We start from the raw sequence: 21196 nt of genomic DNA on the forward strand, positions 1-21196 counted from the left end.
AAAAAAGGGCAAAGCAGAAATGCTTTCAAGATAGTCCAGGTACTTCCCAGATCCCTGAGAAAATGACATTGATATTTTTTTAAAGTCCTTTTCCTATACTGTCTCCAGAAGTCAACTATAGAGACAAGGAAAATGAAAATAAAATAAAATAAAATAAAAAACTGATAAATCCTAATAAATTCAATAATCTAGACTTTATAGTATAATATACTGTGGTCTCCTTGTTTAAAACAAAGCAGCTAACTTATCTGATAAATTAATGGCAACTGTTCTTAATATTGTTATTTCCTACTGTGAATTATTTTCTTACCTTTTTCATTTCTTCAACATATGCAATCATGGCTTCCTCTTTGGTCATATCACCCAGTGAACTCCAAGCATCCCTAGAAATGAAAATATCCAAATAAGAATGAGAGACATCTGGTTTTCCATTCCTCATATTATGTCTCCAAAAGATCTCTTTGAATGTGTCACCTTGAAGAAAACTATCACAGGAAATAAACAAGATAAACAGTATTTAAAACTAATAAATATATATCCTACTTATATTTTAAAAGACCACAAAGACTGTACACTATTCATGAATATTTTCTAAGAACTCTTAATATCATTGTAAGTAATAACCGAAATGAACATTTTAGAAGACTATGAACTATCACAGCCATGTTCTATCAGTTGTGGGAAACCTTTTTTATATCAAGGGCCATTTGGATATTTATAATATCATTCACAGGCCATACAAAATTATCATGCCAAAAATTAACCTGTTACAGATTTATTGAATTTCGGATCCCACTTCTAGTTGTGTTGGTAGTCCAGACCAAATGATTTCGTGGGCCTTAGACAATCCTCATCCCCAAATGATCACAAGTTTCACTTAGAAGTTTCTACTAATTGATTAATCACTAATTAATCCTAACTTACATATTTGGACTAAAAATGAAAATGGTTTCTCACTTCTAAAATAAAAATGTCAGGGACAGGAAAACTTTAAACCCCCAGGTAATAAGAACAGTCCTTGGAAATTTTTGCCTAACACAAAAACTGCTAAACTTTTTATGTTTTGTCCAGTAGGAGTATAACTCTACCAAAGATCAGTTCTGGGGAAAAAAAATGAAGCAGACAAATTTTCTCAAAATGGACATATCAAATAGCATATTACTATTTCATTAAACTATTACTTTGCTACTATTCATAAAGATCCTACTGGAAATGTATAGTACTAAAAGATCATCAAATGAATTGATAGTCCTTCCCATTCTCAAAGAAAAATTTAGCATGTAGGGGCTCTTAAAACATAATTCCTCAATTAGCATACTGTGCTGACAAAGTGTAGTCTAAAACTTCTATAAAGTCTTCAGTAATATGAAGGACCCAATAGTTCTAGCAGTTTAAAGAGATTTTCTGAAGTGCGCTCATATTTAAGGGTAACAAATATTAGTCAATTGGGAAAATGGCAGAGGTACCTCAATAGTTTATGATTCTTTCAAGCATATTAAAAATCAAATTTGTGTTCTAAAGTCAAGTAGGTTAAGAGTGACAGCTGAGATAAAAAGTTAATGTGGCAGCACCCGAGTCATAATCCTAGTTATTTATTATCTTAAAGTCTCAAAGCAAACAGTGTCACTTGAAAAGCAAGTCATTCTTTTTCTTGGCAGCTAAAAGAGGCAGAGAAGTTTGTTTCTTTAATTTAGTTTGGGAATTGGTCTTACTATTTTCCTGTCTTCCCCAGCATTTTCTTGTTTGTGTAAAATTCTATGACAAGAGCATGGAGAATAAAAATTACATCTGGGACAGTCTGTGTCCAGAATTAATATATAACCATGTAAATAAGAATTATAAGATCATCAGTTCATCAAAATGAAATTGTTTTTTATATCTCTATAAGTAAAATTACCATTTGTATCTTCCAATAGGATCCCAGAACCCAGGCCTTGAAAGTTTACAGGGTCCTTCAGTTGCCTGTTTGTAGAAGCTATAGAACTTGAGCATCATTTCATTTGTTGGCTGGAATGAACCTATTGGAAACATACATTAAATATACAGATCACTTGGGGTTACAAATTAGCATAGCTATACAGTAATAATAGTGATTTTATATTTCATTAATAGTTCGGATAATAATTTATTTCTACCTTATAAAAATAAAATTTGTCAGTTTTATTAGTTACGTTGCTAATTTGATTTTTTTTAAGTTATTTATTTATTTCAGAGGTAGAGTTACAGACAGTGAGAGGGAGAGACAGAGAGAGAAGTCTTCCTTCCACTGGTTCACTCCCTAGATGGCTGCAATGGCCGGAGCTGTGCTGATCCGAAGCCAGGAGCCAGGATCTTCTTCTGGGTCTCCCACGTGGGTGCAGGGTCCAAGGACTTGGGCCATCTTCTACTGCTTTCCAGGCCATAGCGGAGAGCTGGATTGGAAGAGGGGCAGCTAGGACTAGAACCGGCGCCCATATGGGATGCCGGCCCTGCAGGTGGAGGATTAACCTACTACGTCATGGCGCCGGCCCTGCTAATTTTATTTTTTAAAAACCCTGAGATTTTTTTGTTACAGCACTGCCTAACACAAATGCTCAATAACAAAAGATTACCTAAATACATATCCTATTAAGTATAACCAAAATAACCACCAAATATCACTTACATCACAAATGTATTAACATATAAGAATAACTTTATTATACATGGTAAAGCTATAAAAAATTAAAGCTGAGTAGCATAAATGAGAATAACAGTAAGTATAAAAATACTTACTTTGCCAAAATACATGTTGTATATTCTGTTTTTAAACTACTTTTTCTACCAAATTTTATATTATGAAACTTCCCATGCCATAATTTCTCTTTCTATAATTTTATTAGATTGTAATGATTTATAATTAAATGTATACTTTGGTTAATAAAATCACAACAGTAAAAATTCAATACCTCTTAGCCAAATTTCAATTTCTCAATACACAGAACTTTGGCTAAAGGCAATCATATGATGGTACAAAAAGAATCAATCTAATGTGAAATAGATTTCTTATTGCCTACTTCTGAAGACATCAGTTTCTTTAAAGATAAGCCTTCAGGGACAGTGCTGTGGCATAGAGGGTTAAGCTGCTGCCAAAAGTGTTGGCATCTCATATGGGCGCCGGTTCAAATTCCAACTGCTCTACTTCCAACCCAGCACCCTTTTAATGTACCTAGGAAAGCAGTGGAAGACGGCCTAAGTGTTCGGGGCCCTGCACCCACATGGGAGACCCAGATGAAGCTCCTGGCTCCTGGTTTCCATTTGGCCTAGCCTTGGCTGTTGTGGCCATTTGGGGAGTGAACCAGTGGATGAAAGACCTCTCTCTCTCTTGCCTCTGCTTCTCCCTCTCTATAACTCTGCCTTTCAAATAAGTAAATGAATCTTAAAAAGAAAGAAATAAGAGGGGTCAGCTCTGGGTCATAGTGGGTAAAGCCAACATCTGCAGCGCCTGCATCCCATATAGGTACCAGTTCAAATCCCAGTTGTTCCACTTCCAATCCAGCTCTCTGCAATGGCCTGGGAAAGCAGCAGAAGATGATGCAAGTGCTTGAGCCCCTGCACCTGCTGGGAGACCCAGAAGATGATCCTGGCTCCTGGCTTCAGATCAGCCCAGCCCTGACCGTTGTGGCCATTTGGGGAGTGAAACAGCAGATGGAAGATATCTCTCTCTTTCTCTTCCCCTTCTCTCTTTGTAACTTTTCCTTTCAAATAAGTAAGTAAATCTTTAAAAGAAAAAATGATGTCTTCATGTGAGTTTCTAGCATATCTATAACCCTTTTTATGTCCCAAATTTTCAAATTACATGAACAAGTATTATGAATTACAATACTTGAAATTGCAGTGAAAAACTGATGTTTTATAATAAATAGCTTGCTAAATAGACATATATATATAAAATATCTTATAATTAAAGCCCTAAAAAACATAGCACAGAAAAATGTAAATGGCAAGGAGTTTCATAATTCACAATATGAGAAAAACAGCACTATAAAACAGCAAATACAGTATCACCCATTTTTGCAAAATAAGTGTTCATATTCACAAAAATAAAGTAGGAAAAAGTACATCAAAAAGTTAAAAAAGGAGTGCTCTCGATATCAGGTATACAGATAATTTTATTTCCCTTTTTCTTGTATTTATAAAGTTTAACATCAATGTGTACTACTTCTAAAACAAAAATCATTATAAAAATAAATAAGTCTACAGAAGACATTTTTAAACTTGGTAGATTGAATAATAAACAGATAACGAGTAATCAAAAGCTAGTTGCTCATAAAAGCTGTAGAAATTAAGATACAGACAAGCAGAGAGCAGTGTTTCAGGTTTGGCCAAGGGTACAGTTCAATTCCAAAATCATGATAATTATCTATCTATCTATACAAATTTAGGAGTATCTATTAGATAAAGTGTATTAGTGATACGGTTCCTCTTTATATAGCAGAGGGAAAATTGGAGAAATCAAAGGTAAAGATGGTTACCTACTTATCACAAACCTAAATTTAAAATGTTAAAAGCAGAGCCGGTGCTGTGGCATAGTAGGCTAAGCCTCTGCCTGCAGCGCTGTCAGCATCCCATATGAGCACCAGTTCCATGTCCCTGCTGCTCCTGGACTGATCCAGCTCTCTGCTATGGACAGGGGAAGCAGCAGAAGATGGCCCAAGTGCTTCAGTTCCCACACCAGTGTGGGAAACCAGGAAAATGCTCCGGGCTTCGTTGTGACCATTTGGAGAATGAACCAGCAGATGGAAGACCTTTCTATCTCTCCCTCTCTCTGTCTGTACTCTCTACCTCTCAAATAAACCAATAATAAAATCTTTTTTAAAAAAATGTCAAAAGTTTCATTTCTCACAATATCTTCAGTAAATGAAACAAGTAAGATGTAGAAGTCTATTGGCTTAGGTGAATTAAAAATACATTGAAACAAAACCTGAGAATATTAACTGAATATATTCTGTGTATAAGGCAGTAGATAAAGTATGGTCTCTGTTCTCAAAGTGCAACATGTGGTACAGTTAGTATATGTTTCTGAAATACTAAGAATTTAAATTTCTAAAAGCCAAATTCACATTAAATATAGATGCCTATGCCTTAAAGATTAAGCAATAAGGAACACAAATACTACGAGATCTTACTCTTTGTAAAATATTTCAGGGCAGACCAAATTTTTTCAGTAGTATTATAAATAATTTAATAACTCACTTAAAAAAAAACCTCTTGGCTCAATTAATCTTAATTCAGTTTCAAGGGATAACAGTATACTGGATGTTATCCAATAAAAGTGCCATTTGGCAGAGTATCTTAATTTTGCAATAGCTTCTTAAATGTTATGTAAACACAGAATATATTCTTCATAAGTGGAATGTAATGTCAACAAAGATAATGGGCTGCAACTATCAAGGACAGCTTTAGCAATTTTCAAAAAAAATCAAAACATGAACATACTATCAACATAAAACTCTTAGATTCATGTCTTTCTGTAAGCTATCTTAACCGAGCATTTAAAAAATTAACAACTAGCCGGCGCCGAGGCTCACTAGGCTAATCCTCCGCCTTGCGGCGCCGGCACACCAGGTTCTAGTCCCGGTCGGGGCGCCAGATTCTGTCCCGGTTGCCCCTCTTCCAGGCCAGCTCTCTGCTGTGGCCCGGGAAGGCAGTGGAGGATGGCCCAAGTGCTTGGGCCCTGCACCCCATGGGAGACCAGGCAAAGCACCTGGCTCCTGCCATCGGATCAGCACGGTGCGCCGGCCACAGCACGCCAGCCGCGGCAGCCATTGGAGGGTGAACCAACGGCAAAAAGAAGACCTTTCTCTCTGTCTCTCTCTCTCACTGTCCACTCTGCCTGTCAAAAAAAATAATAAAATAAAAAGAAATAAAAAATTGACAACTAAATAATTCATATAGTGTGTCTACATTGTTTATTCTTTCTTATCTTTCAATCTTTCATATGTTCTCCAATGGAACATTTGAAATTACAAAACAAACGCTAGTTCATGTATATCTGCTTTGAAAATTTTTTGAATCTGCACTTAATAAATTTTATTGAATGAACTGTGGTAAATATGCGTTAGGCAAATAATTAATGGAAACAAAGAACAAGATATTAAATACTATAATAATATATTAATGTTACATCCAGTTGGCTTTGCAATTCTGGTACAGTAGTAGTACTTAAACACATTTAAAAACATATATGTTGATTGTGAAAAACAATTCTTGTATCACTTCTCAGCCTTTTGGCTAAGATCAAGTGTAAAAACAATTCTTGTAATGCAGAAGGATATGAATCGAAAGGTAAAAGTCTCCTTCCCCAAGCCTCTACACTCATAAAAAAAAATTAATAATGGCTGAGAACTTCCCAACATTGATCAAACACATAAAATTACAAATTCAAAAAACTCTGCAAACCATTAAACACTGGCAAACTGCTGAAAAACAATGATTAAAAGAAAAATCTTGATGGCAGCTAGAGAAACGACACATTAAATACAAGTAACTCAAACGACTTCCGTCAAGCTGCAAAGCAGGTCCAATGTAACAGAACACTAGTAAAGTAGAATAGCAAAAAAAGGAGGGGGGATATGTTTATGAAAAAAGGAACTATTTTGCAGATGAATGGAACTGTTTTCTCTATGCCTAACAAAAGTGGACAAAATGCATAAACCGTAGACTTGACAAGCGTGTGGCACGGGGCATCCTCATGCGAGATATTTTTTTAACATACCCAAATCCGCAGTCATTAAGTGACAAGACTTTTGCTCAATTACTTGAGATCTGGATAATCTGCAGGTAATTAATTCACATCCGACACGTCCCTTTCAAGTACACTCTTCTTGAAACGCATCAAAAAAAAAAAAAAAAAAAGTAGGCTACATAAGCAGGACTAGAACCAGAGAGAAGGCTGAGGGCGGCGAGGGTTGGAAACTAGGGCCTCAGGCCTCCACGGGAGGCTGCTTCCGAGGGGCGCAGCGCACCTACCATTTTTCGGCAAACTCTGGATCACCTTCACCGCCGCCTCGAACCTGGTTTCGTGCACCGATCTCGTGCCCGCCATCTCCAGCCGCCAGCGCCGGCCTCCGTCCCAAGGTCTGTCCGCGGGGATCAGGGAGCAGCAGCAGCAGCACCAGCTTTCCCAGGAGCCTGCATGAAACTGGAACATGGAGCGCAGCCGCGGATCAACATGCCCCAAAGGGAGGAGGCCCGTGAGCGCGGCTGGTCAGTTCCCTTTGCCCTGCCCCTATCCAGGCCACTCGGGCCGGGCTGGCCCGGCTCCTTCCCTCCGCCCCGGGGCGTGACCAAGGCCGTGAACCCGACGCGCCGATCGGAGGAAAACAACTCACGGAGAGGAACAGCATCTCCAGGAGCAGGCAGGGCGGGCCCGGCCACCGGCGGTCGCGGAGCCGCTCTCCCACCCGGTGGACCCTGGCCGAGCAGCCACACCCCCCATGCCCGCGGAGACCGTCTGTCCGTCCGCGCCCTGCCCACGCCCCGCCCCACCGGCCCCGCACGACCCACTCGCCGCCGCCGCCGCCGCCGCCGCGCAGCAAACCCCACCTACCCGCCCCGTGGCCGCGGCGGCCACGGCCACGGCCACGGCCACGGCGCGCGCGCTCCGCCCGTCCCCTGGCAACCGAGGAGAGCCGCGGGGAGACGGCGGCCCCGGCGCGGGGCTCGGAGAACGCGGTGCGCGCCTTTGTTCAGGGCCGAGGCCGGTCGGCTGCCCACACGGCGCGCCGGGCACGCGGGGTCGCGTCCCGGGCCTGGGCCCCAGGCGGTGACAGTGACACCGCTGACAGGGCCGGGGGGTGGTTAAAGGGTTGGGGGCGTCTTCAGGAGATGCTGAGCAGCGCTCGGCCCGCGGGTCTCCACAGCTCTCGGGGCGCAGGAGCCGTCGGCGAGGGGCGTGCGCCCGCTCCGCGGCTGGGCCGGGAGGAAAGACCCCTTTCCCCGCACCCCTCTCTCCCTCGAGCCCCAGGGCAGGGCCTTTAAAAGAGCGTTTGGGAGGGTCGTCGAGGAACTGTTAGGGACCGTCCACCCGAGGAGGGGCGCCCTGGGCCGCCCCCTCCCTGGCGCAACCTCTCGGGTCCTTAAGCATTAGGGGGAGCGCTCCTCCACGCCCCAGGCCCCTCGCAGGGGGCAGGGGCTGCGAGGGGTGGAGCCGGCCCCCGGAAATCCTGAGTCCCGCCCCCCAGGTTGGGGTCGTGGTTTTTGTCAGTTCGGGGTGGGTTAGGCGGGTTACGAGCTGGGAACGAGGCGCGGACCCTCAGGCGCGCCGCCCTCAAAGCCGCAGCGCCGGCGTTTACCTTAGTATCGCCGGGCAAGGCCTGTCCCGCACTGTCGCCGACGCCCGGCCCCGCAGACTTGTGGGAAATGTAGTTCCCGGCCGCGGCGCTTCCGCACACCTCCCGTCGGCGGCCGGCGTAGCTCGCCCCGGTTCCGGTTCGGCTCCCGGGGCCCGCGGACGCAGCGGGCGTGGGGCGGAAATCCCTCCTCCCCGCTGTGCTCGCTCCGAATACCACATCCGCTCCCCGCGGCGGGACCCTCGGTGGCGGGTGGCGGGAGGCGGGTGGCGCGTGGCGCGTGGCGCTGAGCGTGGCCCCCTGAGACCGACACGGGTGTCCTCGTGCGGCCGGGCTTGGGTCCAAGGCCTGGGGTCGTTTCTGACCCCCGGGGTTGGCCGACTCTGAGGGCTTGTGTGAGATGCCAAGGGTGCTGTTTACGGAGAGCCTCGTGTTGGCTAAGCGTTTGATGCGTATTCCAGAAACGCCCAAGGGTGTTGACCAATGAGGAAATCCAGCCTTATTAACTGATTTGCCCAAGGTCCCACAGTTTAGTAAGGAGCAGAGCCAAGAGTCAGGCCGGAAAACGCTGGCTGTAAGTCTTCGACTCTGCCCAGCACACCAAAGGAAGACTGACAGCTTCTAATTTACGCAAACCGAGACTTTGGGTTCAAGGTATATGTTTCCTTGCCTTTTTATTGTAGACTTTCCAGTTCCAATCTACTCATGCGTTTGTATGAAAGCATTTTGGGTGCTTATTTTTAAAGATTTATTTATTTATAAGAATTACGGGGGAGGGGGAGATAGAGAGAGGGTTTATCTTCTATCCCCAAATGGCTGGAACAGCTAGGGCTGGGCCAGGCCAAAAGCTAAGAGCCAGGAGCTTCTTCCGGGTCTCCCACAGTGCAGACAGGGGCCCAAGCACTTGGGTCATCTGCTGCTGCTTTCCCAGGCACGTTAGCAGGGAGCTGGATCAGAAGTGGAGCAGCTAGCCGGCGCCGTGGCTCAATAGGCTAATCCTCCACCTTGCGGCGCCGGCACACCGGGTTCTAGTCCCGGTTGGGGCGCTGGATTCTGTCCCGGTTGCCCCTCTTCCAGGCCAGCTCTCTGCTATGGCCAGGGAGTGCAGTGGAGGATGGCCCAGGTGCTTGGGCCCTGCACCCCATGGGAGACCAGGAAAAGCACCTGGCTCCTGGCTCCTGCCAGGATCAGCGCGGTGCGCCGGCTGCAGCGGCGGCCATTGGAGGGTGAACCAACGGCAAAGGAAGACCTTTCTCTCTCTGTCTCTCTCTCTCACTGTCCGCTCTGCCTGTCAAAAATAAAAAAAAAAAAAAAAAAAAAGTGGAGCAGCTAGGACTCGAACCCTTGCCCATATTAGATGCCAGTGCTGCAAATGACAGCTTAACCTGCTGTGCCATAGCACTGGCCCATAGCTGCTTATTTCTAATCTAGGAATAATTCATTTCGACAATATCTAAATAAGCTTATGTAGTAACCTAACTTACGGTATTTTTTTTTTAGGTTTAATGACGAATAAGTATTTTCTGCCAGTGATTGCTATTGAATTTCCACGTGCTGGTGTATGTATTTTCAGTAGAGGGGAATAACATAAGGATAAAGAACATTGAGGTTATTCAGGTAAATGAAGTTAAAAGGTAGCTTTTCATACAGCTGTGCTGTTTTAAATGTGGTAATTTGCACCGCCCCCCCAACATGCACACACAAATGTTAATGGATTTGATAGATTGAATCAGTTCCCAAGATGCCTCCCAATTACATGAATCTGTAATTCTGCCTAAAATATGATTATCTCATTAGACACTAGTTAATTTTGGTAATTTCAGTACATTGCCCAATTTGATGCATTCTTGTTCATGTATTTCTCAAGATATTTTAATTTAAAATGAGCCTACGTCTAACACCTGACCATCACAAAGGAAAAATAATATGTTTATGGATTTTTAAAGATATATTTATCTATTTGAAAGGCAGAGTTACAGAGAGGCAGAGACAGAGAAAAACAGAAGTCTTCCATACACTGATTCACTCCCCAGTTGACCACAACAGCCAGAGCTGCGCCAATCCAAAGCCAGGAGATGGGAGTTTCTTTGGGTCTCCCACACAGGTATGGGAGCCCAAGGACGTGGGCCATCTTCTACTGCTTTCCCAGGCCACAGCAGCCGGGGCTCGAACCGGCGCCCGTATGGAATGTTGGCACTGCAGGCGGCAGCTTTACCCTCTCTGTGTGACTCTTTCAAATAAAAAAATCTTTGAAAAAAAAAAAAAAAAAAAGAAGCAGGAAAGAAAAGGCAAATTCAAGGGAAGCTATGACAGTTTTTTTAAAGATTTTATTTATTTTATTTGAGAGGTAGAGTTACAGACAGTGAGAGGGAAAGACAGAGAAAGGTCTTCCATCCGCTGGTTTACTCCGCAAATGGCTGCAACAGCCGGAGCTGCACCGATCTGAAGCCAGGAGCCAGGAGCTTCTTCCGGGTCTCCCACATGGGTGCAGGGACCCAAGGACTTGGGCCATCTTCTGCTTTCCTAGGCCACAGCAGACAGCTGGACTGGAATTGGAGCAGCCGGGACTAGAACTGGCACCCATATGGGATGCCAGCACCGCAGGCAGAGGATTAACCTACTGCACCATGGCATAGGCCCCAATTATAACAATTTAACAAGGTTACTGAGCATAAGATAAATTAATAGTGATTCTTTAAACCAATAGTAATCAATTAGGAAACAAAACAAAATCATTTTCACAATAATAATGAATGCCAAAGTACTAAAATAAATATGCATAAAAATATATAAGATTTTTGTGGAAAAAAATAAAATATTATCAGCAAACTTGCTGATAAATAATATATAATATTATATATTATATAATAAAAATATCTGAATAAATCGAGATAAACTTATAGTTGTACTCAGTTTTACAAGGATGTAATTTCTTTGTAATTTAATCTGTAAATATAACTCCATTTGTAACCTACAGAGGATTCAGAAATTTATGCACAAACACTAAAAATCCTACAAGAGTCCCAGAATAGGCAAGATGATTCTAGAAAGAACACAATGGGGATGGGAGGGTAGCAGTGTGGCGCAGTGGGTTAAAGCTCTGGCCTGAAGCGCAGCATCACATATGGGCGCCAATTCTAGTCCTGGCTGCTCCACTTCCAGTCCAGCTCTCTGCTGTGGCCTGGGAAAGCAGTAGAAGATGGCCCAAGTCCTTGGGCTGCTGCACCTGCGTAGGAGACCTGGAAGAAGCTCCTGGCTCCTGGCTTCAGATTGACATAGCTCCGGCCGCTGTGTCCATCTGGGGAGTGAACCAGCAGATGGAAGACCTTTCTCTCTGTCTCTGCCTCTCTCTGTATCTCTGTCTTTCAAATAAATAAATCTTTAAAAAAAAAAAAAAGAAAGCTGGACTTCGTGAGCCAGTACCAGTCTCTGCCATAAAGGAACAGCCCGGCCAAATACCACAGTTATGATTTATTTGTCATTAATAACAGTGATATTGGGTGAAGAAAAACTAGTTTAATGGAACAGAATACAGTACCCATAGAAGTTAGTGGAGAAAAGATGAACTATTTAATAGGTGATAATAGGACAATTCTATATAGAAAGCAAATATAATAAAATCCTTACCTCACATACACGAAATAAATTCAACATGGGTTAAGGCTCTTAGGTGTAAACTTGTTAAAATCATTGCAAGAAAAACAAAATAGCTGCTGTATTGCACATATCTAGAAGTGCTATTCCTATTGTAACATTAATTGATAAAGTTGTAAGACACAGTGGTCTTGGTTACAGCTAAGTAAAAAAGGAAGGCTTACTGAAGAACCAAAAATATAATTGCAAAAGGAAAATATGGATATATGTCTTTCTCAGCTCGGGCTGCTGTGACAAAATTCCATAATTTAGGCAACTTGAAAACCTGTCCTTTATTTTTCTCACAGTTTTGGAGCCTGGGAAATTCAAGATCATGGTGCCAGCAGGTCAGGTTCTTGGTGAGAGCCCTCTTTCTGGCTTACAGGTGACTGTCTTCTCACTGTATCCTCCTGTGTGTGGGTATAGAGAGAGAAATCTCTGTGCAGGGGCTGGCATTGTGGCTCAGTGGATTAGGCCTCTGTACTGGCATTCCATATTTGAGGGCTGGTTATAGTCCTGGCTGCTCCACTTCTGATACAGCTCCCTGCTAATATGCCTAGAAAAGCGACAGAGAATGGACAAGTACTTGAGCCTCTGCCACTCACAAGGGTGGCCCAGTAGAGTTCCAGGCAGTAGAAGATGCCAAGTCCTTGGACCCTTGCACCGGTCTGGGAGACCCGGAAGAGGCTCCTGGCTTTGGATCGGCCCAGCTGTGGCCATTGCAGCCATCTGGGGAATAAACCAGTGGATGAAAGATTTAAAAATATTTATTTATTTGAAAGAGTTACAGAGAAGGGAGAGACATCTTCCATCTGCTGGTTCATTCCCCAGATGGCCCCAAGGGCTAGGACTGGGCCAGGCCGTAGTCAAGAGTTTCATCTGGGTCTCCCAAGTGGGTGGCAGGGGCTCAGGTACTTGGGCCATCATTCACTGCTTTCCCAGGCCATTATCAGGGAGCTGGATTGGAAGTGGAGCAGCCAGGGCCTGAACCAGTGCGCATATGGGATGCTAGCATTGCAGGCAACCACCTTACCCGCTACACCACAACTCTGACTCCTGGAGAAAATACTTTCAATGTATACATTGGGTGAACAATGTCCATTCCCAGTTAACTCTCCTCACTCATCTCTATGGAGGTTATAAAAACTGAAGACTCAATTTTCTAGGCTCTTAGAGCTGGAGGAATTCATGTTCTAGTTTTTGAGGTTGCTATATGGGAAATTCATGGATAGTGTTTCTGCAGGTTTTTTTGTTTGTTTGTTTGTTTTTTGTTGTTTTTTTTTTTACAGGTAAGTATTTGGGTGGCACACCTGTTTGCTCTTTGCATTTTACTCTTGTGCTTCTCCTTCAAAGTAATTGAAATTGATGGAGGTGTAGCAGATATCTTGCCCCCATAATGACAAAAGCCATGTACCAAGTAGGCCAAAAAAAAAAAAAAAAAAAGAGGAACCTGCTTCTTTGATAATGTCCTTGATAGTTGCATGCTCTAGTACGAATCTCCTACCCCAAGAAGATACAAACCCCTGTCTTACTTTAAGGCTTTTCATTGTTTGAAGCAAATTGCAATTTCTGATGGAAGTAGTATGTAGCAAACAAAAATTTTTTTCTGAGAAGAAATACAGAACTCTTAAAATTAATTAAAAGCAAAAGACAGAAGAAAAATTAGTTGACCAGCAATTAAAAGTAGAGTGCCTGGTTTTGAATACTAGCTGTGACCTGATTCCAGCTTCCTGCTAATGCATACCCTGGGAGATGTGCATATGAACTGGCATATGAGAGAACTGGACTGAGTTCCCTGTGCCTGTCTTAATCCTGGACCTGCCAAGGCTGTTGTAGGCATTTGGGGAGTGAACCAGTGGATCGGAGCTTTCTCTCTCTCTCTCTCTCTCTCTCTCTCTCTGTCTTCCTACTTCTAAAATAAATAAATAAAAATTATAAAAATTTTAATATTTTATTTCAGAAGTTTTAAAGTTGCAAAAACAAAAAATATGAGATAGTAATACTAAGAGTTCCCCTATACTCCTCACTCTATTTTATTATTTCCACGGATGGAAGTCTCTCTTCGCTCGCTCTCTCTGCCTCTCTTTCTCTGTGCAACTCTGACTTTCAAATAAATAAATTAATTCTTTTTAAAAAAAAGATAAATGCATTAACATGATCTGGTATATACATACAATGGAATGGTATTCAACTTTTAAAAGGAAAGAAATTATGACTCATGCTAAAACGTGGATGAAACTTGAGGACTTTATGCTAAGTGAAGTAAATAAGGGCAGGCGTCTGTGGCACAGCATGGTAAGCAGGTGCTTCAGAATCCTCAAGGGGCTGACCATGTGGCGCAGCAGGTTAAAGCCCAGGCCTGTGGTGTCTGCACCCCATACAGGATGTTGCTCCCCGTCTTCGTGGAAGAACGACACAGGACCCTGCGCTGTTCTTCTGTCTGCTCGGCCCTCCCCGGCTTTGCTGCTGGTTCTTCCCGGGTTGGCTACTGTCCCTTCCACCTCCGTGGAAGGGCGGTTCCCCCTGGCCACTTTCCCCACTTCCGCAGGGGAGTGGCACACCGCCGGCCGGCTCTCTCGGGGGCTGCACAGGTGTTCCTTCAGATAGATGTTCCTGGTGCATGTTGTCTCTCTCCTCCTTTATAGTCCTCTTCCACCAATCCCAACTCTGCTACCCACACGCCGAGTACGCTGCTCTCCTCCAATCAGGAGCAGGTCCTGCTGTTTATTGGTTGAACTGGAGGCAGCTGTGTAGAAGCTGCTTCTCCCTTCTCAGCGCCATATTGTGGGAGAGCAGATGCATAGAATAAGTCTTAATTCCAGTAACTTAGTCTAGTCCGAGTTGCTCCCCACACAGGATGCCGGTTCAAGTCCCAGCTGCTCCACTTCCAATCCAGCTCCCTGCTTATAGCCTGGGAAAGCAGCGGAGGGTGGCCCAAGTCGTTTGGCCCATGCACCCATATGGGAGACCCGGAAGAAGTTCCTGGCTCGTGGCTTCAAATCAGCTAAGCTCTGACTGTTGCGAACATTTGGGGAGTGAACCAGTGGATGGAAGACCTCTCTCTCTTTCTCTACCTGTCTCTGTAACTCTTTATAAATAAATAAATAAAATAATGAATAAAAAAAAAGGAAGTCCTCAGTGTGGAGTGCTTAGGATAGAGTCCCATCTTTGCTGCCTCTCCAGCTTCCTGCTAATCTGTACGCTGGGAGGCAGCAGATAATGACTCAAGTACTTGGGTCCCTGCCACCCATGTAGGAGTTCTGGGCTCCTGGTTTCAGCCTTGCCAGGCCCTGAGTGTTGCAGGCATTTGGGGAGTGAACCAGTAGATGACAGATCTCTCTCCCTTTCTCTCTCTCAAATAAACAAAGAAATAAACCTTAAAGAAATAAGCTAGTCATGGCCAGTGCCGTGGCTCACTAGGCTAATCCTCCACCTTGTGGCGCCGGCACACCAGGTTCTAGTCCCGATCGGGGCACCGGATTCTGTCCCGGTTGCTCCTCTTCCAGTCCAGCTCTCTGCTGTGGCCCGGGAGTGCAGTGGAGGATGGCCCAAGTGCTGGCACCCTGCACCCCATGGGAGACCAGGATAAGTACCTGGCTCCTGGCTTTGGATCGGCGCGGCACACCGGCCATAGCGGCCATTTGGGGAGTGAACAACGGAAGGAAAACCTTTCTCTCTGTCTCTCTCTCTCACTGTCTAACTCTGCCTGTCAAAAAAATAAAAATAAACTAGTCACAGAACAAAAAACCATATGTATGATTCTAGAAAACTCAGAATCATAGAGATGGAAAGTCAAATGGTGGTTGTCAAGGTTTATAGGAGGATGACAATGGGGAATTATATGTTTAATGGGTACAGAGTTTTACTCTGGGAAGATGGAAATGTTCCGAAGATGGAAGGTGGTAATGGTTGCAGGATAATGAATATATTCAGTGTCACTGAACTGTACATTAAAAATGTCTACTTAAAATGTAAAATTTCATGCTCTGTATATTTTACCATAATAGCAAAAGTCAGTTTTTTGGAGTTATATGTCTTTGGAAAGTCTGGAAGTGGGGAAGGGAAAAATCCTATTGCATAAAAACTAATTCTAGAATGCAAATCACGTTTTTTAATAATTCTTTATAGTTATTTCAATAAAGCCAAATCCAGTAAGCTATTTTCAGCCAGAATTAGTCAGAACTAAAAGGCTGGACTATTTTCTTCCAAAGGCTGAATTTGTTTCCTGCTTGCAATAGACCAATGTGTTCAGAGTAAGTAGAATTAGCCACTCACCCCCAAAATACTAGTTCTCTTAAATTTGGGGGCCTGTTTCTGGATCCTCTATTCTTTTCCTTTTATTTCTGTATCTTTTCATGTGCCATTACCAAGCAATTTTAATTATAGTAGCATTTAAGCACATTTTAAAGATACAAAGGGCTAGATTTGCTGATGTAAAAGAAAAGCTGTTCATTGCAGTATTATGGTGATGGCCAAAGATTAAAATAAATTTAAATATCTGTCTGCATGGGAATGACTGAATAATTATTACTCATCTACTCAGTGGAATACCATCAAGGATAACAGGGAGATTTTAATGTATGATACAGAAGAAAGCACAAGGTGATATGTAATTTATGTAAAAAACTGTGTGTGCTTGGAATAACCACAAGGCCTGTAAGTCAGTGATAACATTTTCAGGGAAAAGGTGTTCAGGTTTGGGAGAAAGTTTTTGAAAGCATACTTTAAAAAAAATTATTGAGTATCAAACCATACAAACACATGACTAAATACATAAATTCTGGAAGAGATTAGGGGACAAAAACATATTTCCGTCTGCTGAAAGCACTGTTGTGATCTATTAGAGCTACATTCCGGTTCCTGACCTCGAGGTGATGTGTGGACTGCCCTTGTGTGGACTTAATATTTTGACTTGATAGTTCAAAGTCCAGGTGTCTTTAAAAACTTTTTGCACTATATTTCAGGGTAAGAAACATCTTTGCCATTACCATCAGGTACTCATGTATATATGTATGTGTGTGTGTGTGTGTGTGTGTAATTTAAATAAAAATTGCAGGAGTGGGTGTTTGGTGCAGCAATTCAGCTGCTGGTTGGAATGCCCATATCCCCTATTGGAGTGCCTGGTTTGAGTCCCCATTCCTCCACTCCCAGTCCTGCTCCCTGCTAATGCACATCCTTCCAGGCAGCAGATGATGGCTCAAGTATTGGGGGCCCTGCCTTCCATCTGGGAGATCTGGGAGATCTGGGTTGAGTTCCAGGCACCTGGATTCGGCCTGGCCCTACCTTGGCTTTTGTGGGCAGTTAGAACCCAGTGTAGCAGCATATGGGAGGTCTCTATCTCCATCTCCCTGCCTTTCAAATAAAATGAAAACAAGCAAATATTGCATTAAAAACACTTATATGAGCATTATTATTAAGATGCTGGATAGATGACTCAAATCCCAAGTTAGAGTGCTTGGGTTTATTCCCTGGTTGTAGAGGCTGATTTAGCTTCCTACTAATACTGACCATGGGAGGCAATGGTGGTGGCTCAAGTAATTGGGTTCCTGCCAATCACCTGAGAGAACTGGGCTTGAGTTCTTGGCTGGGCATTGGCCACAAGAGGGCACCACTGTGGAGACTGGGGGAATGAACCAGTGGATGGGGGCTTTTCTGTCTGTCTCTGTCTCTCTACCTCTCAATTAAAAAAAAAAAAAAAAAAAACTTTAAAGAACACTTATGATTTGTTAAGGACTCTGGTATTGTCTCTACTTAATTTTATTTTTAATATATATTTTTAAGTTGACACAGTAATTCTACATATTTATGGTATACATTTCTGGCATTTCAATACAAGTATACACTCTGCAATCATCAGATCAGGGTAAATGGCGTTTCTATTACTTCAGACATGCATCATTTCCTTGTGCTGGGAACATTAAAAATCCTTGCTATTGTTTTGAAATATTCAACTACTTGTTTTCAAGCACAGTTATCCTACTGTGCTATAGAACACTACAAGCTCTTCCTCCTACCCAACTGTACCTTTATACCGGATAAACATCTGTTTTCTGTTTCTCCCTCCCCAACACACTTCCCAGGCTCTGGTAACCACTATTCCATTCTCTGCTTCTTTGAGAAAGAATAGCTTCCACATATAAGTGAGAACATGTGGTATTTATCTTTCTGTGCCTGTTTACTACCATTCATGTTGCTCTAGTTTTTCCTTCAAAAAAGCCTCATCATAACTCTTTTTATTGATTTTATGATCATGGTCAAAGAGATTTATATTTGAAAAACACTGGTGTTCTTTAGGGATTATAATTGAATCTTTGAAAATGTTTTATATTGTTCATTACTGATTTTCTTAGGAAAATGAAAAAAACATATAATACTAGTCATTAGTGGAATAGCTGATTCTAAATTCTTCTGCATCATATGTAGAGCATTGGCCTAAGACAGTCACATTTGCAACTTGCAAAAAGGAAATAGGTAAACAATCTAAAAGCAAAGCCCATTAAACTTATAGCTCTGTACTTTTTTTTTTTTTTTTTTTTTTTTTGATAGGCAGAGTGGACAGTGAGAGAGACAGACAGAGAGAGAAAGGTCTTCCTTTTGTCATTGGTTCACCCTCCAATGGCTGCCGCTGCAGCCGGCGCACCGCGCTGATCCGATGGCAGGAGCCAGGATCCAGGTGCTTTTCCTGGTCTCCCATGGGGTGCAGGGCCCAAGCACCTGGGCCATCCTCCACTGCACTCCCTGGCCATAGCAGAGAGCTGGCCTGGAAGAGGGGCAACCAGGACAGAATCCGGCGCCCCAACCGGGTCTAGAACCCAGTGTGCCGGCGCCGCAAGGTGGAGGATTAGCCTATTGAGCCACGGCGCCGGCTAGCTCTGTACTTTTGAGGAATTCAAAACTGCCAGTGGTAACAGATTGGCAAAGATTGACTCTCACCCTTAAATACCATTGGCTGGAGTGAAATTTTTGAATTGTTCTGGCAGTTTAGTCTTGAGTGAATAGTTTACTTAATTTTAGCTTATTTAAGAACACTGTTGGAGCCGGCGCCACGGCTCACTAGGCTAATCCTCCACCTTGCGGCGCTGGCACACCGGGTTCTAGTCCCGGTTGGGGCGCCGGATTCTGTCCCGGTTGCCCCTCTTCCAGGCCAGCTCTCTGCTGTGGCCAGGGAGTGCAGTGGAGGATGGCCCAAGTGCTTGGGCCCTGCACCCCATGGGAGACCAGGAGAAGCACCTGGCTCCTGCCTTCGGATCAGCGCGGTGCGCTGGCCACAGCACGCCAGCCGTGGTGGCCATTGGAGGGTGAACCAACGGCAAAGGAAGACCTTTCTCTCTGTCTCTCTCTCTCACTATCCACTCTGCCTGTCAAAAAAAAAAAAAAAAAAAAAAAAAGAACACTGTGTTGGGATGGGGTTGAGGTGCAGTGAGTTAAGACACTGCTAGGGATGCCTGCATCCCATATCAGATGGCTAGTTCAAGTCCTGACTACTCTATTTCCAATCCAGCTTCATTCTAATGTGCCTGGGAAGCAGCAGTGACGGCTCAAGAACTTGAGTTCCTGCCATGCATGTGAGAGACCCGGATGGAGTTCCTGGCTCTTGGCTTCAGCCTGGCCCACCCCCGGCTGTTGTGGCCATTTGGGGGAATGAACCAATAGATGAAAGATTTTCTCTTTCTCTTTCTCTTTCTCTCTCTCTCTCCCTCCCTCCTTCCCTCCCTCTCTCCCTCCCTCCCCCCTCTCCCCCCCTCCGTGTGTCACCCTGCCTTTCAAATAAAGAAGTAATCTTTCAAAACGAACACACACTTGTCCACAAAGGAGTTTACTTGTGGCCAGTCTAAAAACCCTTGGGTTTAGTTGTTGCCCTTTTTAACTAGTAGGAAGGAGAGCAGAGAGGCAAGTCCAGGGATGTGTCATTTAAGTGAATCAGAAATTTCATTTAGGGCTGATGTTGGGGTGCAGTGGGTTAAGGCACTGCTTGCAATGCCAGTGTCCATTTCAGTTCTCAGTGCTCCACTTCTGGTCCAGCTCCCTGCGAATGCTCTGGGAAGGCAACAAAAGATGGCTCAAGTACTTGGGCCGCTTCTACTCATTGAGGAGATCTGGATGGAGTTCCTGGCTCCTGGCTTTGGCATGGCCCAGCCCCAGCTGTTACAGCCCCTGGAGTGAACAAGTAGATGGAAGATCTATCTCTCTGTCTCTACCCCTCTCTCTATCACTCTGTCTTTTAAATAAAAGTATTTTCTAAAATAATTTCATACATCTCTTTCCCTCAGTTACATTGGTGAAAACTTTGTCCTATAGCCACATGTAGCCTCTAAGGAAGGTTGAGAAATCTATTTGGCCTGGCTGATGTAGTGACCAGTAGGAAGAGAAGAACAGATTTGTAAGGGTGGACAACAGCTTTCATGAAGAGCATTTGCTTTTGTCAAATGCTCACTTTTTATTTGGAGTTGTGCAGAGTACTTTGTGGTATTGTTTGTATTATCTCATTTATTACTAGCAATATAGTTACCAGAAGGTCATTTAATTTGTCAAGGGTCACGCAGCTGCTGGATGCCGCAGCTTGTATTTAAAACAAATGAGAGGGGGCCAGCGCTGTGGCACAGCGGGTTAAAGCCCTGGCCTGCAACATATGCATCCCATATGGGCGCCGGTTCTAGTCCCAGCTGCTCCTCTTCCGATCCAGCTCTCCACTATGGCTTGGGATAGCAGTAGAAGATGGCCCAAGTCCTTGGGCCCCTGCACCCACATGGGAGACCAGGAGGAAGCTCCTGGCTCCTGGCTTCAGATCGGCACAGCTCTGGCCGTTGCGGCCATCTAGGGAGTGAACCAGCATATGGAAGACCCCTCTATCTGTCTCTACTTCTCTCTGTAACTCTGTCTTTCAAATAAATAAATCTTAAAAAAAAATAAATGAGAGGTCGGTGTTATGGCATAGAGGGTAAAGTTGCTATCTGCAGTGCCGGCATCCCGTATGGGCGCTGGTTCTAGTCCCAGCTGCTCCACTTCTAATCCAGTTCTCTGCTATGGCCTGGGAAAGCAGTGGAACATGGCCCAAGTGCTTGGGCCCCTGCTTCCATGTGGGAGACCCAGAAGAAACCCCTGGCTCCTGGCTTCGGATCAGCACAGCTCCAGCTGTTGCAGCCAACTGGGGAGCAAACCAGCAGATAGAAGACCTTTCTCTCTCCTCTCTCTTTCCCCTCTCCCTCTCCCTCTCCCTCTCTGCTTCTCCTCTCTGTGTAACTCTTTCAAAT

At 43.9% G+C, this 21196-nt stretch overlaps 1 protein-coding gene and 1 long non-coding RNA gene across 24 annotated transcripts in view; one reads left to right on the forward strand and one right to left on the reverse strand.

Annotated features, from left to right (window-relative positions):
• ACBD5 (acyl-CoA binding domain containing 5) overlaps positions 1-8547 on the reverse strand; it is a 56923-nt gene extending 48376 nt beyond the window's left edge. For 4 of the 19 annotated variants that reach the window (XM_070056109.2, XM_070056104.2, XM_070056106.2 and 1 more), the window contains exons 1-4: positions 8316-8454; positions 6991-7162; positions 1898-2018; positions 311-383 (exon numbers count right to left, since the gene is read on the reverse strand). In XM_070056109.2, coding sequence (XP_069912210.2) covers positions 311-383; positions 1898-2018; positions 6991-7066 — 270 coding nt within the window. In that variant the 5' untranslated portion in view covers positions 7067-7162; positions 8316-8454. Of the gene's footprint in view, positions 1-310; positions 384-1897; positions 2019-6990; positions 7163-7352; positions 7512-7570; positions 7979-8315 lie in introns of those variants that run through there. The other 15 variants (XM_070056107.2, XM_051820979.3, XM_070056105.2 and 12 more) reach the window with 10 other exon arrangements.
• LOC149122834 (uncharacterized) lies at positions 8509-19740 on the forward strand. 5 transcript variants are annotated; one of them, XR_016219278.1, is made up of 3 exons: positions 8834-8966; positions 9813-9929; positions 19447-19740. It is a non-coding gene; the product is annotated as an uncharacterized LOC149122834 (long non-coding RNA). The 5 variants fall into 5 exon arrangements; XR_016219277.1 differs by lacking the exon at positions 19447-19740 and adding an exon at positions 14802-15077; XR_016219279.1 differs by lacking the exon at positions 19447-19740 and adding an exon at positions 12254-12351.
• The last annotated feature ends 1456 nt before the right edge of the window (positions 19741-21196 follow it).

This window comes from Oryctolagus cuniculus, chromosome 13, assembly GCF_051225735.1.
Source record: "Oryctolagus cuniculus isolate XC-2025 breed Fujian yellow rabbit chromosome 13, ASM5122573v1, whole genome shotgun sequence".
NCBI classification, from domain to species: Eukaryota; Metazoa; Chordata; class Mammalia; order Lagomorpha; family Leporidae; genus Oryctolagus; species Oryctolagus cuniculus.